Below are 20,313 nucleotides of genomic sequence, written 5' to 3'. Positions count from 1 at the left end.
AGAAATTTGACAAATTATTATTTTTTTATTATTCATTTTTTTTTATTCTCTAACTAATTATAGGTACTATTAGTATTTGTTAAGTTATATATCGTATTAACGTCATGGTAAAACAAGCGTAGATTACTCTGGTAAATAAAACTGCATTTCTATTTTTAAAAAAAGGATGGAAAAAAGAAAGAAAAGAAAAAGGTACATTGTAAAATTGTATGTGTAAGAAATGTTCTTCAGCAGCAACATGAAGATAAGTAATAGTGCGACAGATAACTATAACTCTGTTGTCTTTTAACAGGTAAAATTTATGGTCAGCTGATGAGGGAGTCAGACGTGAGTGTTAAAACCCAGCCAATGAACCTCAGTGTGTAAGCTGTAACTAGGTTTAAAAACAAGAACATACAGTGAGATATTATCTGAGTCACCAAAGGCTCTAAAGCAGGTAGTTACAGCATGCTAGTAGAGCTGACAAACCAGTCTATTGATCTTATGATTTTAAAGAGCAATTACTTTCATTTGAAGAGTAAACTATGATTATTTTTCTTTTATCACGTAGTAGTTTTCTTGTTGGTTTACACTCACTCACTCATTTTCTACCGCTTATCTGAACTACCTCGGGTCACAGGGAGCCTGTGCCTACACCCTGGATGGAGTACCAACCCATCACAGGGCACACACACACACTCTCATTCACTCACACAATCACACACTACGGACAATTTTCCAGAGATGCCAATCAACCTACCATGCATGTGTTTGGACCGGTGGAAGAAACCGGAGTACCCGGAGGAAACCCCCGAGGCACGGGGAGAACATGCAAACTCCACACACACAAGGTGGAGGCGGGAATCGAACCCCCGACCCTGGAGGTGTGAGGCGAACGTGCTAACCACTAAGCCACCGTGAACCCCTGTTGGTTTACATTGTAGAAATAATTCAAATATTCTGATGAACAATGCTGCATTTGTTCTGTATTTATTTTAGTGAGAAGTTAAAATGTAGGTAGTCAGTAGTCAGTTCACTTGTATACAGGTAGTCCGAGTGTCTCCAGGGCTGTTTAATATGATGTTAATATTACAGCATAATTGGGGTTAAAAACTCTGTTTAATGTGTCATGGATCTGGATAAATCCAAATTTTTGCAACATATTGCATATTTGTGGTGTAAGCTTGTGCTCCTGTTTTCAAGTGTGTTTAATACCTAATACCAAGTATGTAGTCTAACAATTAAAAACCACTCCCAGGCTATAAAAGTTTCGGATTTATTTTAATATAAAAACAGCATTCTGCAATTAATAAACAAAACCTGATTTTGAGTCACAATTAATTTGAAACTTAAATTCTAAAAAACTATGTAAAGCATAAGCAAGCCTTACCAATTTAAAAACTGTGCAAATGATTTTTCCCTATAAAAACAGCAGCGTATTAGGACATTTTAAATCAGGTTTTAGTCGTGATTTTGACTCCAGTTGATTCCTCTCTGCTAAGCAGATGATGATCGATGATTGTCCCAGTGTCCACAACCCTGTGAGCAGGATTCCTGTATCCACAAAATAATCCTATTACCACAGGAGTTAAAGCTACCAGTGTAGCTTACGTAGTAGCTACCAATCAGTGGGTTCTATAGATATCAGCATCATTAACAATGTCAGTCAAAACTGTTCTTTCTCGGAAGCAGTGGGACTCCTGACCTGTTCATTTTCAGCTCTGTGGAGCCTGTGATTAAGCCATGAAGGGTGAATTTAGACACGACAGGAGGGCCGTTACACTCCACAGGCTTAAGAAGCTGCTCTAGTACCGTGCTCTTCTTTTTTAAGCGGTTCCTCTTTTTCGAGCGGCTCTTTGGAGCAGGCAGAGGATCACAGAGGCTGCTGCAGGAGGTGATACCGCAGAACGAAGGCTCATCTGACTGGGAGGAGTCTTCAGAGCTGCCCTCTGATGGAGAGTCTCTAAAGGAAAAGGGAGGAGGGCCAGGTATATAAGAAGCCAGCTTTAAGTCCTGACTGTGAGGACAGTGCTGGTTACACTGCAGTCCTCCATTGGGGACTGATAATGTTGGAGTTATCGTCTCGGGCTTTCTGCTGGATTTCATTTTGCAACGCTTTTTCTGGTAGGAGAGACAGAGTGTTTATTCACTGAAAAGTTATAACCTCACTGAAAACAGTTCACAGAATATAATTAATAAATATAAAGAACACAAAAATGTCTGAATACCTTTTTAGTCCCGGTTGAATTCCTACGAGTTTCTACATTATATGCTTCACTTGGACCTGTAAGGAAAACAAACTATTACAGACAAGAATGTAAAATAAAGGAATGACCAATAAAATGTCCTTGGTTTCTAAAAGATCCTCATTGTGGATTGTTGTTTCCAATGTGGCCTATGTGCCTGTGCTTTGCTTCCTAACCAACCTTTCTTACTTCTAGCCCATCTAAGCACATTATTGATTTATTTACCAATCAAAGTGAGCCCTCACAACAATGAATACAATTTTAGCTTTATGGTTGGTTCTTTTTATTAGCCAATACTCTATTATTGAAGTTAATATTCAAAAATGTTCCTTTGTAATTGAATATGTGTCAAGCGACTTAGCTATTTATTTGCTTTATTACAGACTGACTGAAATTAATTGTTTATATACAGTATCTCACAGAAGTGAGTACTGTACACCCCTCACATTTTTATAAAGATTTTATTATATCTTTTCATGTGACAACACTGAAGAATCGACACTTGTCAATTACAATGTAAAGTAGTGACATTATCCCCTTCAAACAAATCTTGACAAGAAGTCAGCAAGTCTATGCCTATGTCCTGTTGACACATAATTGCAGTTGAACCCCTTTTGCCTTTGGTGACAAGATCTTGCTTGAAAGTGTATTGCAATTCTACCTTCAGTAGTAGTGATGTGCAGGGATGACTGTGAAAATGGATATGATGCTCTTCTTTTTGGGTTTACATACTCATAACCAGGGGAATCTCTGAAAATCAACAGGATGTCTGGATGAGATCAAAGCCAGCTCAAATAACAATTTTTATTTAGTTTGTGTGAGTGTCGGTGATCACCTGTCAGGGCAACAGGAGCTGTGGGAGTTTGGTACGGATGGGTCTGGTTCTGTCGAGAGATTCCTGACAGACATGCGGCAGTAATTAACGCAGATGACGATGCAGATGAGCAAGCCCAGGATCACAGCGAGCAGCAGGTAGCTGTGTCTGTCAGAGACCTGCACAAACGAGCAGTATTCACACAGCAACTCTTTACTGATCAACATCAATTTATCCTATGGTGTTTAAACACATGAAAACACGTACCTCTCTCTGTAGCTGGCTCACTTGCAGTGACAGGTTGAGAACAAGCTGAGTCACGTTCTGCAGCTGCCTCTGCAGCACCTGTATAGACTCGGTCTGTTTCTGATCCTACAGGAGAAAAGAAAAGATCAGATTAAGATCATGTCTTGGCTTCCGGGTCAAAACTTTAATATAGCTGATCATTAGCCAGTTTCTGATGAAAACCACAGAGTACAACATTCAGCTCAACCTCAAATGTAATCATAAGATATCAGAACCTCTGCATTTGGTATTCAAACTAATTTACTGCGGTCATATTTGGGACATGTGGTAATAGGAAAATAATCAACTTTGGTGTTTAAATTAATGACTCCACCTGTATATAAATCTCTAAATAAATATAACGTTTTCTATAGTGTTTTATTGCATAAATAACCACCACCATTAGATATATTATAGAGCTAATGAGCAGGTAGATGAAGTTCCTGACCTGGTCTTCAGCCATTCTTGAAGTGTTCTGGAGTTTAATGATGGTTTTGTTGAAAGCCTTCTGCATCTCCTCCATCTGCTTTCGATATCTGTTAAAAGACAAAGCATGAACCAAAAGAAACAAGCAAGTAGAAATAAAATCAATATGGAAGAACACATCTGTAGATTGAATTTCCTTGTTCAAATATACTGCTCTCCATGACTAGAGCTTGGGCAAAAATATCTAATAAGAAATTACAAGAGTTTCTTATTTCACTGTAAGAATGATCAGCACGAGCAGTAGTTACCGCTGACTCAGCTGCTCCAGGTAACGGCCGCTGAGCGACATGTTCACCTCCAGGGCTTTGATCCGGTTGTTCAACCTCATAAAGACTGACTCCTTCTGGTTGGAGCCATGCATTGGTGCCTCAGTGGAGCTTGGGATTTCAGCATAGAAGTCATTGGAAGATGGCTGGCCATTACTATATTGTCCTGTTTGAATGTTACCACTGTTGTCTCCAGGAGAAACTTCTTCTACCAGCTCTTCACTTTTACGTTCTGCTAGAACTGAAACCTCCTCTAAGGGTTCTGTTACAGAGACAGCTGCTAGTGTTATGGCAAGTGTTGGACTCTTGCTTATGGTTGGGTGGACAAAGGACTGGTCAGTGGAGGTTGATAGAGGGGTTAATGTTGCATGCTCTATAGTGCTGGTCATCATACTTGGAGACAAATTGTTCTTTTCAGTGGTAGATTTCTCTACTGTAGATACAGACATCTGGACATGAGCCACCTCATCACTTACAGTAGTTAAATCTGAGGAGGTCAGTTCCAGGTTGCAGGTGAGAATGGGAGTGTTTTTTTCTTTCGCTGCTTTATCTCTCCTCTTCTCGTTAAGTGTCAAATAAGAACTCTCAACAACCAAAGGGTCCAAAAAATCCACAACATGAGTGGCTCTAGGTGCAAATGTGTCAGGGTATGCAAGCGTCACCAAAGCTGAAATAAGACTTGGTGCAAGATCCACAGATCCAGCCACAGGTCCGTTCTCAGGTACACTCTCAGAAAAAGCTGGAACAACCACAACAGAAGCTTCCATTGGAGGACTTGTCTCCACAGTCGAGGCGTGGAGCTCTTGCATCAGGGATGATGAGATTATTACTGGGACTGAGGTTTCCATTTTGTGCAAAGTGTTGGATTGAGAATGCGATTCTTGAGATTTCTTTTTGGATCTTTTCCCCTGATGAACTGGAAGGGGACTGCATCTCTGCAGGAGGTATTCTTTAAGCGAAACAACCCAAGAACAGGAGTCAGAAGTGTGCTCCCTGAAATTCACAACCTCCTTTACTCCTGAATACTGCTGAGGCTGTGGGGGTTTCTCTCTTTCAATCTCTGCCTGTTCTGATATAGTGTTGGCGGACTTGTCTGACTCATCCTCAGCTAGCAAGGTAACAATCTGTTCTTCTTTGATTGGTGTTGTCCCGACAGGCTCTGTAGCTGAAAGCGTTGCAGTCTCTGAGAGAGATGTGGTGGGGACGGTCAGACCTGTGTCTATACCCCCTGTCACCGTGGGGGTCGCAGTGACCTCATGCTGGTCCGTTTCCAAACTGTCCATTCTGAATTATATAAGATAAGGGAAATAAAGGAAAGGTTTGTGTAAAACTCAAGACACAACAACAACTAAACCTTGCAAAAACTGAAGAGTATGAGACCAACTCTTGCATACTACTAACAAATACATTCCAACTTTGGGTATTACTGTAGTATTGGTTACAAAATATAGTTATGTTGTGTCCAGTGTTTTCACTGGTAACTGGAATAGTCTGTGAATTATAAACCATTTTAATCACATTACTTACATAATCTTGGATGAGGTCAGGGAGACTGTCTGATCTGGAGTTCCTGATGTCTCGGTCAAATTTAAAGGTAAGGTGGTATAGTTGCCTTTTATACAAAGTGTAGAAATTAAACCAAATTACTACCAATTCTTTCTCGATTCTCATTGTTTGTTCATGATAACCTGTACATTTACACGTTGTAATCTTTAATCTTTCCAACTAAGATTCTCACCTTACAAGAACAAATGCATAAAAGTAAATACTATGTGGTTTATTACTCTCTTACCCCACACACACCTTTGTGTAAACAGATATGAGATGCAAACCTAATTTCATTGAATTTCATTGTACTTGTACTATCATTTGGCAGGAATAAAAACCTGCTGCCACATCAGATAAAAGCACACCTTTTCAGATTAAACCAAAAATCCCCTGGCATACATCATCGTTCAAGCATCTGTAGCTAAAGGATTGTGTGTATAGATTTACCTCCACTCTGAGCTCCATCTTCTGGATTTCCACCCAACACATTAGCAGCAATGTTGTTCACCATGTTAAGAATAGCATCTGTAAATGAATACATGGTGAATAGCTGTAGTAAATATGTGGTTCTATCAAGAGGGTTCATACTAAATATACTTTGGTGGTTGAACTCAACTGTACCTCATGTCTGTTAACCTAATTATAGATTAAATAAGACAATATATGAGGTGTTCTGCTAAAAAAAGGTAAAAAGGTAGATTTGCTGCCGGTCATTTCAGGTGTCTCTGGATTGATCGAAGATTTTGGGTAATATCCGAGTTCCCCTCATCCATGTAGGTATTACCCCGACCTCCCAAAAATATGCTCTTAGGTGGGTTTGTTACAATAAAATTGCCCCAGCTGTTAATGTGTGTGGGATGTTGTCACATTAATTGTGTATTCCCACCTCATATCCAGTGTTCACCAAGACCCTGACCAGGATGAAGTGTGTAATGAAGATGAATGAATAAACGAATGAATAAATGAAATGCTACATTGGAACTCACCCTTGGCAGACCCAATCAGATTCTTTGAAGATTTGTCATCTGACAGACCATATCCTGGAGGATAATCTGCAGGATTTAGAGAAGCATGAAAATTGCAGTATAGCTTTACTTTTAAATAAAACAGAGGAAAGATAGACGTAAATGGGCCCATGACTACTACTAAAGCAGATTCTCACCATCGTCCTCATCCAAGTTGAGTCTCTCAGAAGGCTCAGAATTCAATTCGTACTCCTCCATCATGCTTGTGCCGAAAACCCTTAACACACAAAACACTGACAGGTCAGGACTTTAACACTTCATGGTAAGAGATATCTCTATCTATACATTATAACATTTTGAGAAAGGCTTTTTTTTTTAATATACCTGAGCAGGCTGAGAGGACAGAAATGCTCAGACCCAAAGTGTGACAACAGCTCCACCTACAGTCACATGGAAATGTGACAACACAAAAAAAACATTATAGCACATTGTAGCAGGAATAGGTCTTTCACATTCATATAACTAAATAAGCACAATAATAATATAGCTGGTTTCAGGATTAGTTGGTGGGAATATTCAGTTTCCCTCAGGCACAGTGATAGATTTGGTTTGCAACAAGACTGTTAGAATCCTGATCACCAGACACGAATAATCAACAGCAGACAGTGGAGTAGACGAATAGAAATAAATACCATTCACCACTTAGTGCATGAACATAACCAGACACCATTATATGTGATTCTTGTTATATGTGACACAAAGCAAATGAGAGCAAGTGTTTTCATTCAGGTTTGTTAGTTGCAGTTAATTGAAACGGACACACACTTTAACCTTGCCTAGATCATGAATAAAGTAGCTGGGTTATGTTTAAACACAAACACTCCCATACATCCCAACAACACTCTAAGACAAAACATGGTAGTATTGAGATATTTGCTTGGACTGTGGATGTGTACTTAGCCCCTTAGTGCTGGTATCTTACGTGTACTACAATATTAGTGGACATAATTCAATTTGAATTCACGAAGGTTGTTTCAATAGCACAGTACTGTTGAACTGTTGAAAATGAATTGACCCACTCCACTGAGCTGCACAGCTAAAGAAGCTCATGTGGAAAATAAACTCTGCACCCAATCCCCTGCTAGACACTTCTAGCTCTAATCTAAATGAGGTGGTGCAATCAATAATCCACCGAGGTTCCACGGTTGATGGACACTGTAGTACTGAGCACTATTCATTTCTTCACCCAGTCATTCAAGCACACCTGAGAAGAAGAGGGAGCTAACCTTAATGTACTTGGTGAACATCTGACGCAGAAGAGAAAACAATGATGAAGAGGAAAAAGACAGAGACAGTTGAGAATATAGTTTGCTTATAACTTCATAATTCTGAATTATTTATAGTTCTGAACGTTTTAGAGATAAAGATATTAAAACCTTTGAATCACTAACGAGTCACAAGAAAAAAAAACAGAAAAAAGAAAATAATGGTGAGCAGCAGCAGGAAAATTGCTTACTGCATACTACAGAAACAGTCAGTAATAACAACCGTTCCTTTAATCGCTTCACAAAACACGTTTGTTTATGAATTTATTCACAATGGATTCATTCAATGCCATTTCTATGTAGACTTGCAGGACTGAAACAGGATCTAAATCAAGCACACAGACGAGTGTTAACAAAAACAAGTGGACTTTTCTCACATACCTTGACATATTTAGCATATAAATGCTCATCTAGTGGAAAACTCTGAACCGTGCGCTCCTCCCTGGCATGAAAGGTCCCAAGCTTGGCCCATTTGTTGGTTGGATATCTGTGGACAACACAGTTTATTTGAACCCTATCTATGCAATGGATACATTGGATGAACAATCAAAATTAACCAAAAGGGGAAAGGTGTGGATCTCTAAACAAACAAGCACAGTATCCCATAAGAGGATACAGTTAGCCTTAACAGAAATAGCTTCAGCTTCAGTGCCTTCACATTTTCTCTTTTCCCTGTAAAACCTTACCACCAGCAGCACCATTTACCGGTCCTTTTAGCATAATCCAATGTTTGCTGAAAGACTGTTCTACTAAAATTCATATTTGAGCTGTACTATAAAGCTCATATTTGATGCTGAGATTTTGTTTCAGGTTTCCAGACTCTCTACCTTTTCGCTCTCGAAGGAAAAATAAACTAAACTTGTCTCATTACCCCTGAAACTACAGTTTAACCTCCTCTTATTCTGTGGACTTCTTTGCTGGAGGACTGGAGACTCCATTCATAAATGTTATCTATTAGTCTCCTCATAAAAATGTCCATTTCATCTGGAATAATTGCTGTGCAATCACAGTCTGTGTATGTTGATACAGAAACCGTCATAGTTTAATATGTATCTAAAATCTGAAAGCTGCTGCATTAGATGATTAATTTAACACCAACTGACCGATCAAAATCAAACATGAAGTAGTGCTGTGGTATAATGATGAACAATATGGGTGAAAAACAGCATTTAATGGAAAGGAGCCAGAACACTTTACAAATGTTAAAAGCAGGGATATTTAATATGAATGACATTTATGTTTCTTGTAGCTATTCAATTTCTAGATCAGAAAACTGGAAAATTATTAATGCCTGCTGACTTTTATGACAAAAAATGTCCTCAGAGTAGTGTTAATTTCGTCACCTATATTTAATTTAGTCTTAGTCTTAGTCTTGTGCCAAATGTCCTTGTTAGTTTTAGTCATATTTAGTCATTCACATATCTTTTTTGTTAGTCTTAGTTTTAGTCGACTAAAAGTCTCGTCATTTTAGTCTAGTTTTAGTCAAAAGAAAACTCAAGGTATCTTAGTCAAGTTTTATTCGCCTAAAAGTCTTTTAATTTTAGTCTAGTTTTAGTCAAAAAATTGTAGCTTGACCACATCTGGAATCTATTGTAAGAATAAATACAGTGAGGCCTCATTAAACACAAGTGTTATAGTGGAAAATAAATAACTTAATGAAAAGCCTAAGATCAAAACTGTAGGTGTGTGTGTGTGTGTGTGTGTGTATATATATGTATGTATGTATATAAATTACCAACTTAATGCAAGTTATACATGGTATTGCACACACTATTATTGATGATATTTGGAGCAATATTACATGTAATTGTTAAACTTGATTCCCTTACATATACATTTGTTTTTAAGCCTAATTATTCATTTTGATTATAATGTGATTGTGACAGGGAAGAGGTTTCAGGTTGGGGGTGCTGAGTTTTTTCTGTCACCACTTTTGAATAAGAAACAATATCAAGGCTATAAAACTTGTCAAAACTCCGCGAATCACAAAAGTATCAGTGAGAAGTTGAGAACACTCGTTTAAACAGTGCATACACTCGAACACACAGGATTCTAAACGTAGAGACGGAGCGCACTATTTTCTTTAGCAGAAACAATACAATTGTTTTTAAATCAATAAACTCCTTTTTAAATCATCATTTTGAATCAAATTATCGATTTATTTGGTAGGTAGCAATATAATAAGCGGGATCCGCTTCGCAGACCTGTAACTTCAGCAACAGCGCGAAGCCGCGAACTCGTTGTGAATATTTTAAAGGCGTAACAGCTGATGAAAAAGAGACAGAGACAATTGTAGACGAAAATGAAGAGAGATTTTATACAAAGCATTTTCGTCTCGTCTTTTTTCATCAACAATAATGCATGTTAATTTAGTCTTAGTCAGCGTTTTTGGACAGTGGTGCAGTCTTGTCATCGTCTCGTCTTAGTCATGAAAAAAAAGGTTGTTGACGAACATATTTTGTCTCGTCTCGTCCGACGAAATTAACACTACCTCAGAGGCAAACAGAGCAAACATGAACTAAGCAAACATGTCACACATATCTAACAAACCAAATGTTCTCTTGTTCTGACCTGTCACTGATCGAGACTAGAAAGTCTTTGGGGGTCGAAGAGAAGAGCTCAAAATTGGCAATGTCCAGCTGCTTCACCTGAATGGGCTGACACAACTCAATGACAAACCTGGAGGTGCACACAGAGGAACACAATGAGTGAGCATGAAGAAAAGGTGGATGTGATTGTTGGGTGAAGAAGAGGTGTGATGGAGGAAAAAGAAAACAGGAAGAAATCTCAGTGTGAGGGATACGTTAAAGCGTCATAATCAGATGAACGCGGTCCTAATTCTTCTACACAATTCTCTTAATAAGCAGCACATACAGTGAGTGCAGGGCTTGGCTTACCAGATCTTATTGCTGCAGGGATTCAACATGTAAACATCAACATTCTCCATCAGGATGGCAGACGTGCTCTAATAAAAAGAAGAAACATGCCAATAAGCATCATCCTGGTTATAGAAAGTCCAAAATGCAGAAATAAGATAAGAGCGTGCCCTATGGAAGCTTCACGTTTGTGCTGTTTAGTAATGTCTATCGTCTTCATCCATCAAATCCAAAAAAGTCCTCTTTTCACCATAAAAAAGAACCGCACAGCTACGTTCATTATAGTATTGGGATTTTACAAGTTCTGCATTTGGCTTCCATTTTAAAAAACATGATAAATGAAAAACAGATTTTATTGCATATCACCTTGCTGCTAAATATCATTATGATTGGTCAGAAGGTGTGAATTCTGTTTCTGTAACAGCACATTGGAACGTTGTGGCAGCTGAAAGGCAAATCGATCTTAATAGTACTCAAGGAAGGAGTCTCCAGTGTCAGTGCTGCCAGTGATGATAGTATGCTCTAGTGATATGTTTTAATGGTAACATATTTTACCTCTTTAATCTGTGTGTAGCTGCTTTAAGAAGTGTTAACATTAACAACAGATCTTCCAATCTGTTAGTTCTAACTGGCAATAAAATGGTTTCTTCTTGATTGTTGCTGGACAGAAACAAATTTTTGTTGCTTAAAAGCTTGTAATGGTTCAAAATCTCCACACATGCAGCATGAGAGATGCAGAAGCACAGTCATGAGCTTTGGAGTTATTTTATGTCATTTCATTAGAGCAAAATAACACTCATGCAAATACCCTAAGCCGGTTTGGGTACCTTTGCTTCAGGATTAGAAGCCAGGATCTTAGCGCCACATTCCACGGAGGCATAGTTGGTGGTTTTCTGCACTTTCTTAACAGCATTAGAGCCCCCGTTACAGGACGTGTGTGCGGTCTGACCTGGTGGAGAACACACAAAGCATCAGCGTTCTTAGTAACGAGCTCTACAGTAATGAAGACACCCAGCAAATGCACCATAAGATCAGATCTTACTTTTTTCATTTTCTACCTCCATCATTATCTTCTTCCACTCGTCAAATGTAGGAATGTCTTCTGGATCTTTGCTGGGAAGCGCTGGATCTGTTTCTGTTGATACTGGAACATTCTGTTGAATATTGCAATAAAGAAGACTTGTTCATCCACATCGCACGGAATGACATTAGAAACCAACGCTTTGCTTGGGGTGATGGATTCAAAGTAAAAATTTAACTTGGAAAAACAGTGTTTTATTATTATTCTGTTTAATCTCTAATTTCAAATGAATAACAGGGACAGGTTGACTGCAAATGTTTGAAAGGCAGCTGGGATGATTTCATAGTGTGGCTTTTATACAATTGAAACATCTTTGGGGAAAACCTCTGAATTTCGTTATAGACGTCCTCGCAACACCAACCTGTTCTTTCAGCATGCTGGAGGCATTGGTTCCCTGACTCGCTCTGCTTAAACCTGCCTTCGTACTCTTCCCTGTTTCAGGAGTGCTGCCATTATCCAAGACCAGGGGAAGACTATACAGATTATAAGACATGGAGAGAAAAGTAAAAAGGCTGAGTTAAACAAATATTTAAAATAAAATGTCCTACTAAAATGTGAGCTGCTTATTTTAAACATGTTCCAATATTTAGAACTTCTTTATGAACGAATGTATTCATTATTCATGAAAGGATTTCTGCAAGAATTGGGGTATTAATAAAAACATCAATACAAGTTCAGAAAAACATTCACAACCTATGATCCTGAGTACGAGCAACTTATACGTATTAGAATCACACAAACATTAAATGAAAAATCAGGCGTGTTTTTACAAAGCCACTGTAAAAGTAACAGTTAAACATTATTTCAGTCCTTAGCTCTGTTTAGGTTTTATTTAAGTTTGTGCTGGTTTATGTAGCACCATGGTCCTGGAGAACATTTGTTTCATTTCACCATATACTACATGAGCTATCTATAACTGAAATGACATTTAAAGCTTCTTTACTTGACTCTCGTCTTGATCACAATAGAGCAATGCTATCAAATTTGAAACACAATGCTGGTTTCGACCATGTTTTCATGAAACTCTGAGCTTAAAGGAAACCTGCATTTCCCTACTTTTTGTTTTACATTGAAATAATTGACTTTTTAGCTAGCATCCATGTGCATTCAACTCATAAATAAGATCTTTCTGACATGACTTTTACACACTATTAGTGCTTGTCTGATGTGCTGCAGAGCTACATTACTAGAAAATGTAGAGAATTCTCAGTAACACTCAGCTGTAATAAAAGATTGACTAATGAGCCCCAGTGAGATGAGTAAGTAGTGAGAATGCTGTACATTATGTAATCTAAATTATAAGCCTGTGTGTCATGGCTCGAGTTAATCACTATTAAACCAATTACAGACAGATGGTGTAAACTTCTGCTCTTCCATAAGAAGAGTTTTTCCCGCTGCTGTTCAGCTCATGGAGAACCTACTAACTGGACAGTGAGTTGTGCTCGATTTAAGGCATTGTACCTGTTGATGTCTGCATCATATGAAGGGTTTTCTCCTGCATCACAGGCAGCGGTGGGGGAGACAGTACTGACAGGAGAGGAAGAGCAGGAGTCATCACCGTCACTGAAGAGAAAGAAAACACCAGTGAACATGAGAGAAAGTTTAAAAAGAAATTACACTAATTACACTTCTAATCCACAAGCTGGAACATTGTTCTGTGTCTAAATATATGTAAGGGCTTCCCTTCTAAACAAAAAGAATATATGTGGACAAGTGAGGAGGGCAAGGATTATGTCATTTTTACTCAAATTGTAAACAAATTGTAAACAAATTGTAAACAAAATAGAACCCCACCCTCTAGTCCTTACTCCATGGTATTAAAACACCTGAAAGCTGGTTTAATAGTATAGTGGCAATATACTGTAACTGACAGATATGCCTCCTCCTGATTAGCTGGTCCACAATTTATTTTTCCCCCCCAAGGAGAACACATGGCACCACGAAGACCAGTGTTTCTCTTATCGTCAGATATTTGAATAAATGTGCTAATATATGTACAGAAGCTGATCCTTTGGTCAGGTTACTATCTTACTGCTTACTGATGATAAATAAGTCAACAAATCACAGCAAATATTACAATAAATCTTCTGCGATCTAAAAAACCAAACTGAATTTGTGAAGCTGTGTGGGCTCCTGATTTTAAGACCCGTCTAGTGTACTTCATAGAAAAGTTTAAAGCAGTACAGTTACAAGCCTCTGACCTGCATACACTTGGTACAGGTGAGACAGTAGAAGTGAATGACAGATCCTCAGAGACATGAGCAGTCTGACTTTCAGTTACAGATGCAGCAGGAAGGGTGGAGACGGGTGTGTTCTGAGAACCTGCATCATCCTCAGGGGGAACGGAAGACTCTGGATCAGCCTCGGGTATCTCTGTCTCTGCTGGGGCCTCATTCACCTGAAACTCCTGAAGAAGATTAAGAGAAGATTGAATGACGTAGTAAAACTGAGATATGAAACATTATTTTCAAAAGAAAATATTGAGGCTTTCAGTTTGGAGCAAAGTACAGGACTACCTTATGGATATTGTCTTGCAGTGTGGTTTCCTGAGTCTGTGGCTCATTTGGTGTATCTGTCTGTGTCTGGTGTTCTACTGTGTGAACTGCAGGAGGATCCTGAAGCAGATCCTGTTAAACAACCACAGGACAACATTACCACAACATGGCTATGATCATCCCATCATCCCATCATCCGATCCATCCATCCATCCATCCATCTATAGTTCTTCTAAAATCCATGTAAGCATCAATGGTAATTTCCATGGCAAGATTACAATCAGCAAAACAGGACATTCAATAAAACCTTATAGTGTTTTGTACAATCTTTCAATATCAACATATAAATGGTATGCAATGTCCGTCAGTCTAATATGTGATAAAAATCCTAACAGACTCATATTGTTAGAAACACAACATTCCAGTAAGATGCTTATTCCCTATCTCAGATTCCCTTATCCAGAGGTACAATACAGAAATGCATTGGATTCTCAATCAACCATTTTTGTACCCTGAGCGACAGAGGGAACAGTCCACTATGATGGATGATGCTTGAGGATTGGATGGGGGGATGATGGTGCAGTCTGGGGTGTGAGAAGTGTTTTAATATAGGTGGATGTTGGTCTGTTTTTGGCTTTGTAGCCAAACATCGGTGTTATAAATCTATTGCAGGCAGCTAAGCATTGTAATGGGGGGGGGGGGGGGGGGACTTGGAAAGATGTACTGTATAGTAGATCTTGAGCATTATCACACAGCCCAATGACCTGGTATCCAACAGAAAATGTGTTGTCTCAGTAAATAATCCACTTTAGCCAGAATGCTGACAATGATAGGCATGTTCTGGTTGTCTTTAAAAAGTCAAGAGCTTGGAAGGAAGATTTCTAGAGCTAGAAGAAAGTACAGGCCTTGGCTGTAAAAATTTAGCTTTGTTCAGGAACAGGCAGATATTGTAGAAGCTCCACCTAATATATTGTTGTGACGTTTTCTGAAATGAAAGATGCAAATTATTTCACATTAATGGATGGAGTCTCCAGTGTCAGTGCTTCTGACAGTCAGATGTAAAGCTGTAATTACGTGTATAATTAGTGTTTAGTAAGAATAACATGTCTTTTGTTATGTGTAAACTACTGTAACTATAAAGCAAGTATGTCATTAACATGAGTGTGTGTGAGTGCAAAGCATCCTACACTCACATACATATCACACCACATGTGCATACACCACAGACTGCATTTGTTGCATCATATCATCATACAGATGTTATAGAGCCAATTACATAATTAATGAATAAATGCCCAGATTAATAGTAATGGATTTTCTGCTAGAAATCATGTAAAATATGTAGTGTCAGCCACAGCTGAGGATATCTCTGGCTCAGAGACAGAAGCAAAAGTCTCTTAGGACCGCATTAGTTTGCACCATCTGCTGCTCCACCTGGGTGACTTAACTTACCTCCCTGTTATTGAAAGACAATGGGAGACAAAAAGACAATGGTCTCACATGTGAAAAGGTCTTAATGTGTAAAAAGTCAGATTTCATTTAATTATCATCCACTAACAAAAACGAAAAGTCCAGATCTAGTCCTGCTCTCTTCATTTGCATATTAGGTTGTGATTGGTTTAAAGCCATCGAGTCTACTGTATGACATCACAACCTAAGATTATAAGTCATGCGCCCATGTTAACTCTTTTTACGCTGATCTGCTAAAAAAAAAGATGATCGGTTTTAAAAATGGAAAACTAGACACATAGCGATTTATACAATCAGAATGAGTCAACAAGGAGAAAATTCAATCAAGATTTAAACAGAAGTGTATATACATTTATAGAGATACAGATATTTGCTTTCCAGATACAGATAAATGTTAAAACCAGAAGGAGAAGCCTGCAATTAAAAGTAGCCTTAAGCGGTTTCTAAAAGCTGTACATGATTAACACTACTATTTTAGGAAAAGACTGTACCTTGTCCTTCCCTCTATTCTCCTCAGACTCGTCCTGCTGATCGGGGACGTCCGATGGGGCCTGCGGCTGATTCGGCTCTGAGCAGAGGCCATGATGAACAGGATTCCTGCGAACAGGCCGTAATGTTTATTTCAGCTTTAAAGCAAGAATGAAAAGCAAACATCCATGTACAATATCTCACACTCTTGTCAGCGAGAGACACAGATTTAAAACCACTAGTGAACTGCACAGCTACCAGGGTAACAGACATATTTGTCTTAAATTATTACAGGTTTCACACTGAATGAGAACAACACACTGCTTCTGCACTTCAAATCAGTAAACCATCGACACGGGTAACTATAGCTCTCAGTTCCACAACACTTCACTGAAGCTTTTTTCAGTCAACAGTAATTCTTAAATATAAATATTCGCATTGGCTGATGATAATAAATAGACATAAATGAACTGATGAGCACTAATCCCTAAATAATTGATTAATATTTGAAGGCACATATAAATAACCAAAGGCTAATGTATAAATAAATGAGCACACAAACACCAATGCATGAATAAATCCAAAATACTAATCCCTATACAGACAAAAACCAATGCATAAATGAATAAACACTAATACTAATAAATGAATGAGGAAATACATACTTAACCCTATACAGCAAACACTAGCTCATGCAAAAATACTAATCCCTAAACAAATAAACATAAATTAAAGCCTGAATGAGAGGAAAATTGCCAATCCCTAAACAAACACCAATGCATGAATCCATGAACAAACATTAATAGAGAAAATTAATGAACACTAATCATTAACACAGCAAAATAAATATATGTAAACCCTCATACATTAATTAATTCATGAATAGCTAAAACAAACAAAAATACTAATCCCTATATAAATAAATACTAATACATAAATGAATAAACACAAATAAATATCTTGAATAAATGTTGTGCAACAACTTCGTCAGATGTTTAGTAGATTTCACTCAATGAAGTTTGCAGAACTTAAAAAATATGATCAGTAACACAGACAATGTTGGACACCGTGACAATATTTTGAGCTCCTTATTTGCATAATGAATGCAAATGTAGGGAAATTCATCAGATACGCCATGTCTTTAACATGCCACACTTCATATATTGTCTTCATATGGTGTCTTTCAGTGTAGTGAGACAACATGTGCCACATATGGGCAGTCTTAATGACTCTCCCCAACACACACACACACACAGTCAAATCCTGAAGCTGCAAACAACCTACATTGCACTCAGACGAACACAGCGTCTGTCAAAGAAAAAACAGTTGTTTTACGGCAGTTGTGTAAGACAGGTGTGAAGTCCATGTCGATGTCACAGGGAGCTTGTCACGCCGGCCTGCGCTATAAACCACGTCATATCAGCTCAAACTACTTCTCAAGTTCAGAAACAAAAGAGAAACAAATTCTCGCAGGTCAGTTATATTAAACCTAGTACATTAAAAACAACATAACTGTAGGTAATAAATTTTGTCAGGGAGTATATGGGATATTTCAGGACATGGGAAATGAGCACATGGATAAATAAGTATGATTCAGCAGTGGGGAAATGCATGATGTGTCCTTCTGACTTTAAAGGTCTGCAATAAATGAGGTTTAGATAAGATAATGGCTGGCTTTCAGCAGGACTCAGGATATATCCATAGGCTCAGTAATATATCCATAACTACATGACATTATTAGAAACATACTGACCTCATTAGACATGATGTGAGCTTTTAAACTCCACTGTTACAGTACTTTCTTGTTACATCCTCAGTGAAATTTATTTTTACTATTCTAAAGACTTCACAAGTATTCACAATATTATATATTTGCCTTAATGTTGTACAAATGCTCAATGCCGATTGGTCAGATGGGGCTGAGTAACTTTCCATCAATAGTGCTATTGTTTCTATAGTACAGCTGATTCACAGCTTGTCGCTTATTAAGGAATCAATTACCGATGACATGGTGAAATCTTCTGTAACATTTTCTTCTTTTACATGTATGAAATGAGTCTCAGTGCCAGTCAGACACAAAGCTGTAACTTTTTTTGTATTCATTCCATGAGAGGGGAAAAGAAAGTGACTGGTGAGAGTACAACTGCTGCCGTTTATATCTGCTATAACGTAAGCGATAACAGAAACTAACCTGTCTCGCTGATTTTCTACAACATTACATGCAAGCAAAAATGAATAAAACGTATCGCAAATGTCTTTTTTTATTATTATTAATCATAAAAGCTCTCATGAGAGACAAGATTCTGTGGTGTAAGAAGAATAAACCACTTCGGGATATTTTGTCAGAAAGAAAACAATCAAGTGCCTTTGCTTCAGTTATTTTCCTTTAACCCCATGACACATCAGATCAGATTTTATTCACTGCGCACTCTTAAATAAAATGAGTCAGCAATTAAATCTCTCTCTCTCTCAGACTGTGATTATCCCTCATGTCAGTGTATCTCACCTGGAGATCATAACTGAATCCTGTCTCTCATCCCAGGACACTAATCCCCAACACAATCACACTGAACACCATGTAAACAAACTCTTCTACACCTCTATACTGTAATGACGTATAAAAGAAGACAAGTTTCCCAGGTGTGAGTCTCTTCTCAGGTTTCCTTCCCTTACCTCTGTAACTTGTTGCTTATTTACTAGGGATGAAAATCTCTGCATTTCTTCAGAGCTGCTTTGTGACAGTGTACATTACATAGTTAAAAAAGTGAAACAGACACAAGATAATTTGGATGAACATTTAACTCAGGCATGTTCATGTGCCTGAAGCTACAACCCTGAATGATGATATTTAAATATAATACATTAGTCTAGATAATAAATATAAAGGGTTAAACAGTACATAGTCTTACTAGCTAAACCAGTAGGTCACCTGCTATTACCAGTTCTAGTGCTAGCAGGTGTCACAGAGAAGTAGTCCCTCTTTAGAAGTTTCCTTAAAGCTCCTCTACATTAAAGCTGTAAAACTTGACATCATATAGAACACATTCTATATTAGACAGTTTTGCTCACCAGTAACACAGCAGCACGACGCTCAGACAGAACAGTGCAGCTTTCAGCCTCTTCATTATCGACCAAAAGTGCGAGGCGACATTGTTGCGCGTTTCCGGAAGTCTGGAGTAACAAAAGTTACAACCGAAACACGGCGTCCTGTGATTCCGCTCTGCTTTAGACGGTGTATAAAAGTAGCACAAGGTTACAACAGGGCAGTCGAAGTGAGGAACTTAGCGTTAGCGTTAGCATTAGTGTTAGCGTTAGCATTAGCAGAGTTACGTGGACGTACAGCTGACTGTCTGTGTACAGCCGCTCAGCCAATCAGAACAGCGCAAATCCGTGACGTGTGAGGATAGTTTGTTTTGAATGCTTAACCCCTTCACGTCAGCAGTAAAGTTACTGAAGTAGCACACAGTGTTGTAGTGGATATACAGCAGTGAGGCCTAAGATTTGTGTACATCAAGCTCTCAAGTTTTGAAGACATTCAAGAGTGACATATTTTAAATATAAAGGAAAATTTATGACATAGGCCAAAACATTCCAAAACTTAATATTTGAATTAAGAGAGTGTGTGTGTGTGCCCACTGATGGGTTGGCACATCATCCAGGGTGTATCCTGCCTTGATGCCCGATTAAGCCTGAGAGCACAAGCTCCCCGTGACCCGAGGTAGTTTGGATAAGCGGTAGAAAATGAATGAATGAATGAATGAATATTTGAATTAAACAAAACAACATATACAATGTAGTGCTGGTGGTTAGTAGCCTTATTTTTCCGAGATTTAATTTATGATCAATTCATTATTTCATGAATAAAATGTCATAAAACCGGGGCCCCCTGACACCATCTCAGGGCCCCCAGTTTGAGAACCACTGACCTAGACTACTTGTTCTGAGCAGGTGTTGTCAGTGAACAGGCTGTAAAACTGTTGGCTAAGTTACAGACACTCATGAAAAACTG

General features: G+C 38.3%; 1 protein-coding gene across 2 annotated transcripts; it reads right to left on the bottom strand.

The window, feature by feature from the left end:
- Nucleotides 1–1,243: 1,243 nt before the first annotated feature.
- On the bottom strand, nt 1,244–19,671 carry LOC132849053 (SUN domain-containing ossification factor-like). Of its 2 annotated transcripts, XM_060875228.1 has the most exons (24): nt 19,374–19,671; nt 16,328–16,433; nt 14,388–14,498; nt 14,073–14,278; nt 13,333–13,434; nt 12,233–12,344; nt 11,833–11,944; nt 11,618–11,739; nt 10,812–10,879; nt 10,486–10,593; nt 8,296–8,401; nt 7,876–7,896; nt 6,974–7,029; nt 6,787–6,866; nt 6,611–6,676; nt 6,072–6,149; nt 5,604–5,688; nt 4,059–5,360; nt 3,773–3,860; nt 3,307–3,411; nt 3,061–3,218; nt 2,887–2,975; nt 2,208–2,263; nt 1,244–2,100 (listed from the first exon to the last, which is right to left on the bottom strand). In XM_060875228.1, exons 1-24 carry the CDS (start codon nt 19,427–19,429, stop codon nt 1,642–1,644), a joined length of 3,852 nt encoding a protein of 1,283 aa, XP_060731211.1. In that variant the 5' UTR covers nt 19,430–19,671; the 3' UTR covers nt 1,244–1,641. The 2 variants fall into 2 exon arrangements, with proteins under 2 accessions (XP_060731211.1, XP_060731212.1); XM_060875229.1 differs by lacking the exon at nt 7,876–7,896.
- Nucleotides 19,672–20,313: the final 642 nt, after the last annotated feature.

The sequence above is a fragment of the Tachysurus vachellii genome, chromosome 7 (genome assembly GCF_030014155.1).
Source record: "Tachysurus vachellii isolate PV-2020 chromosome 7, HZAU_Pvac_v1, whole genome shotgun sequence".
NCBI lineage: Eukaryota > Metazoa > Chordata > Actinopteri > Siluriformes > Bagridae > Tachysurus > Tachysurus vachellii.
This window is presented reverse-complemented; position numbering and strand designations above follow the sequence as displayed.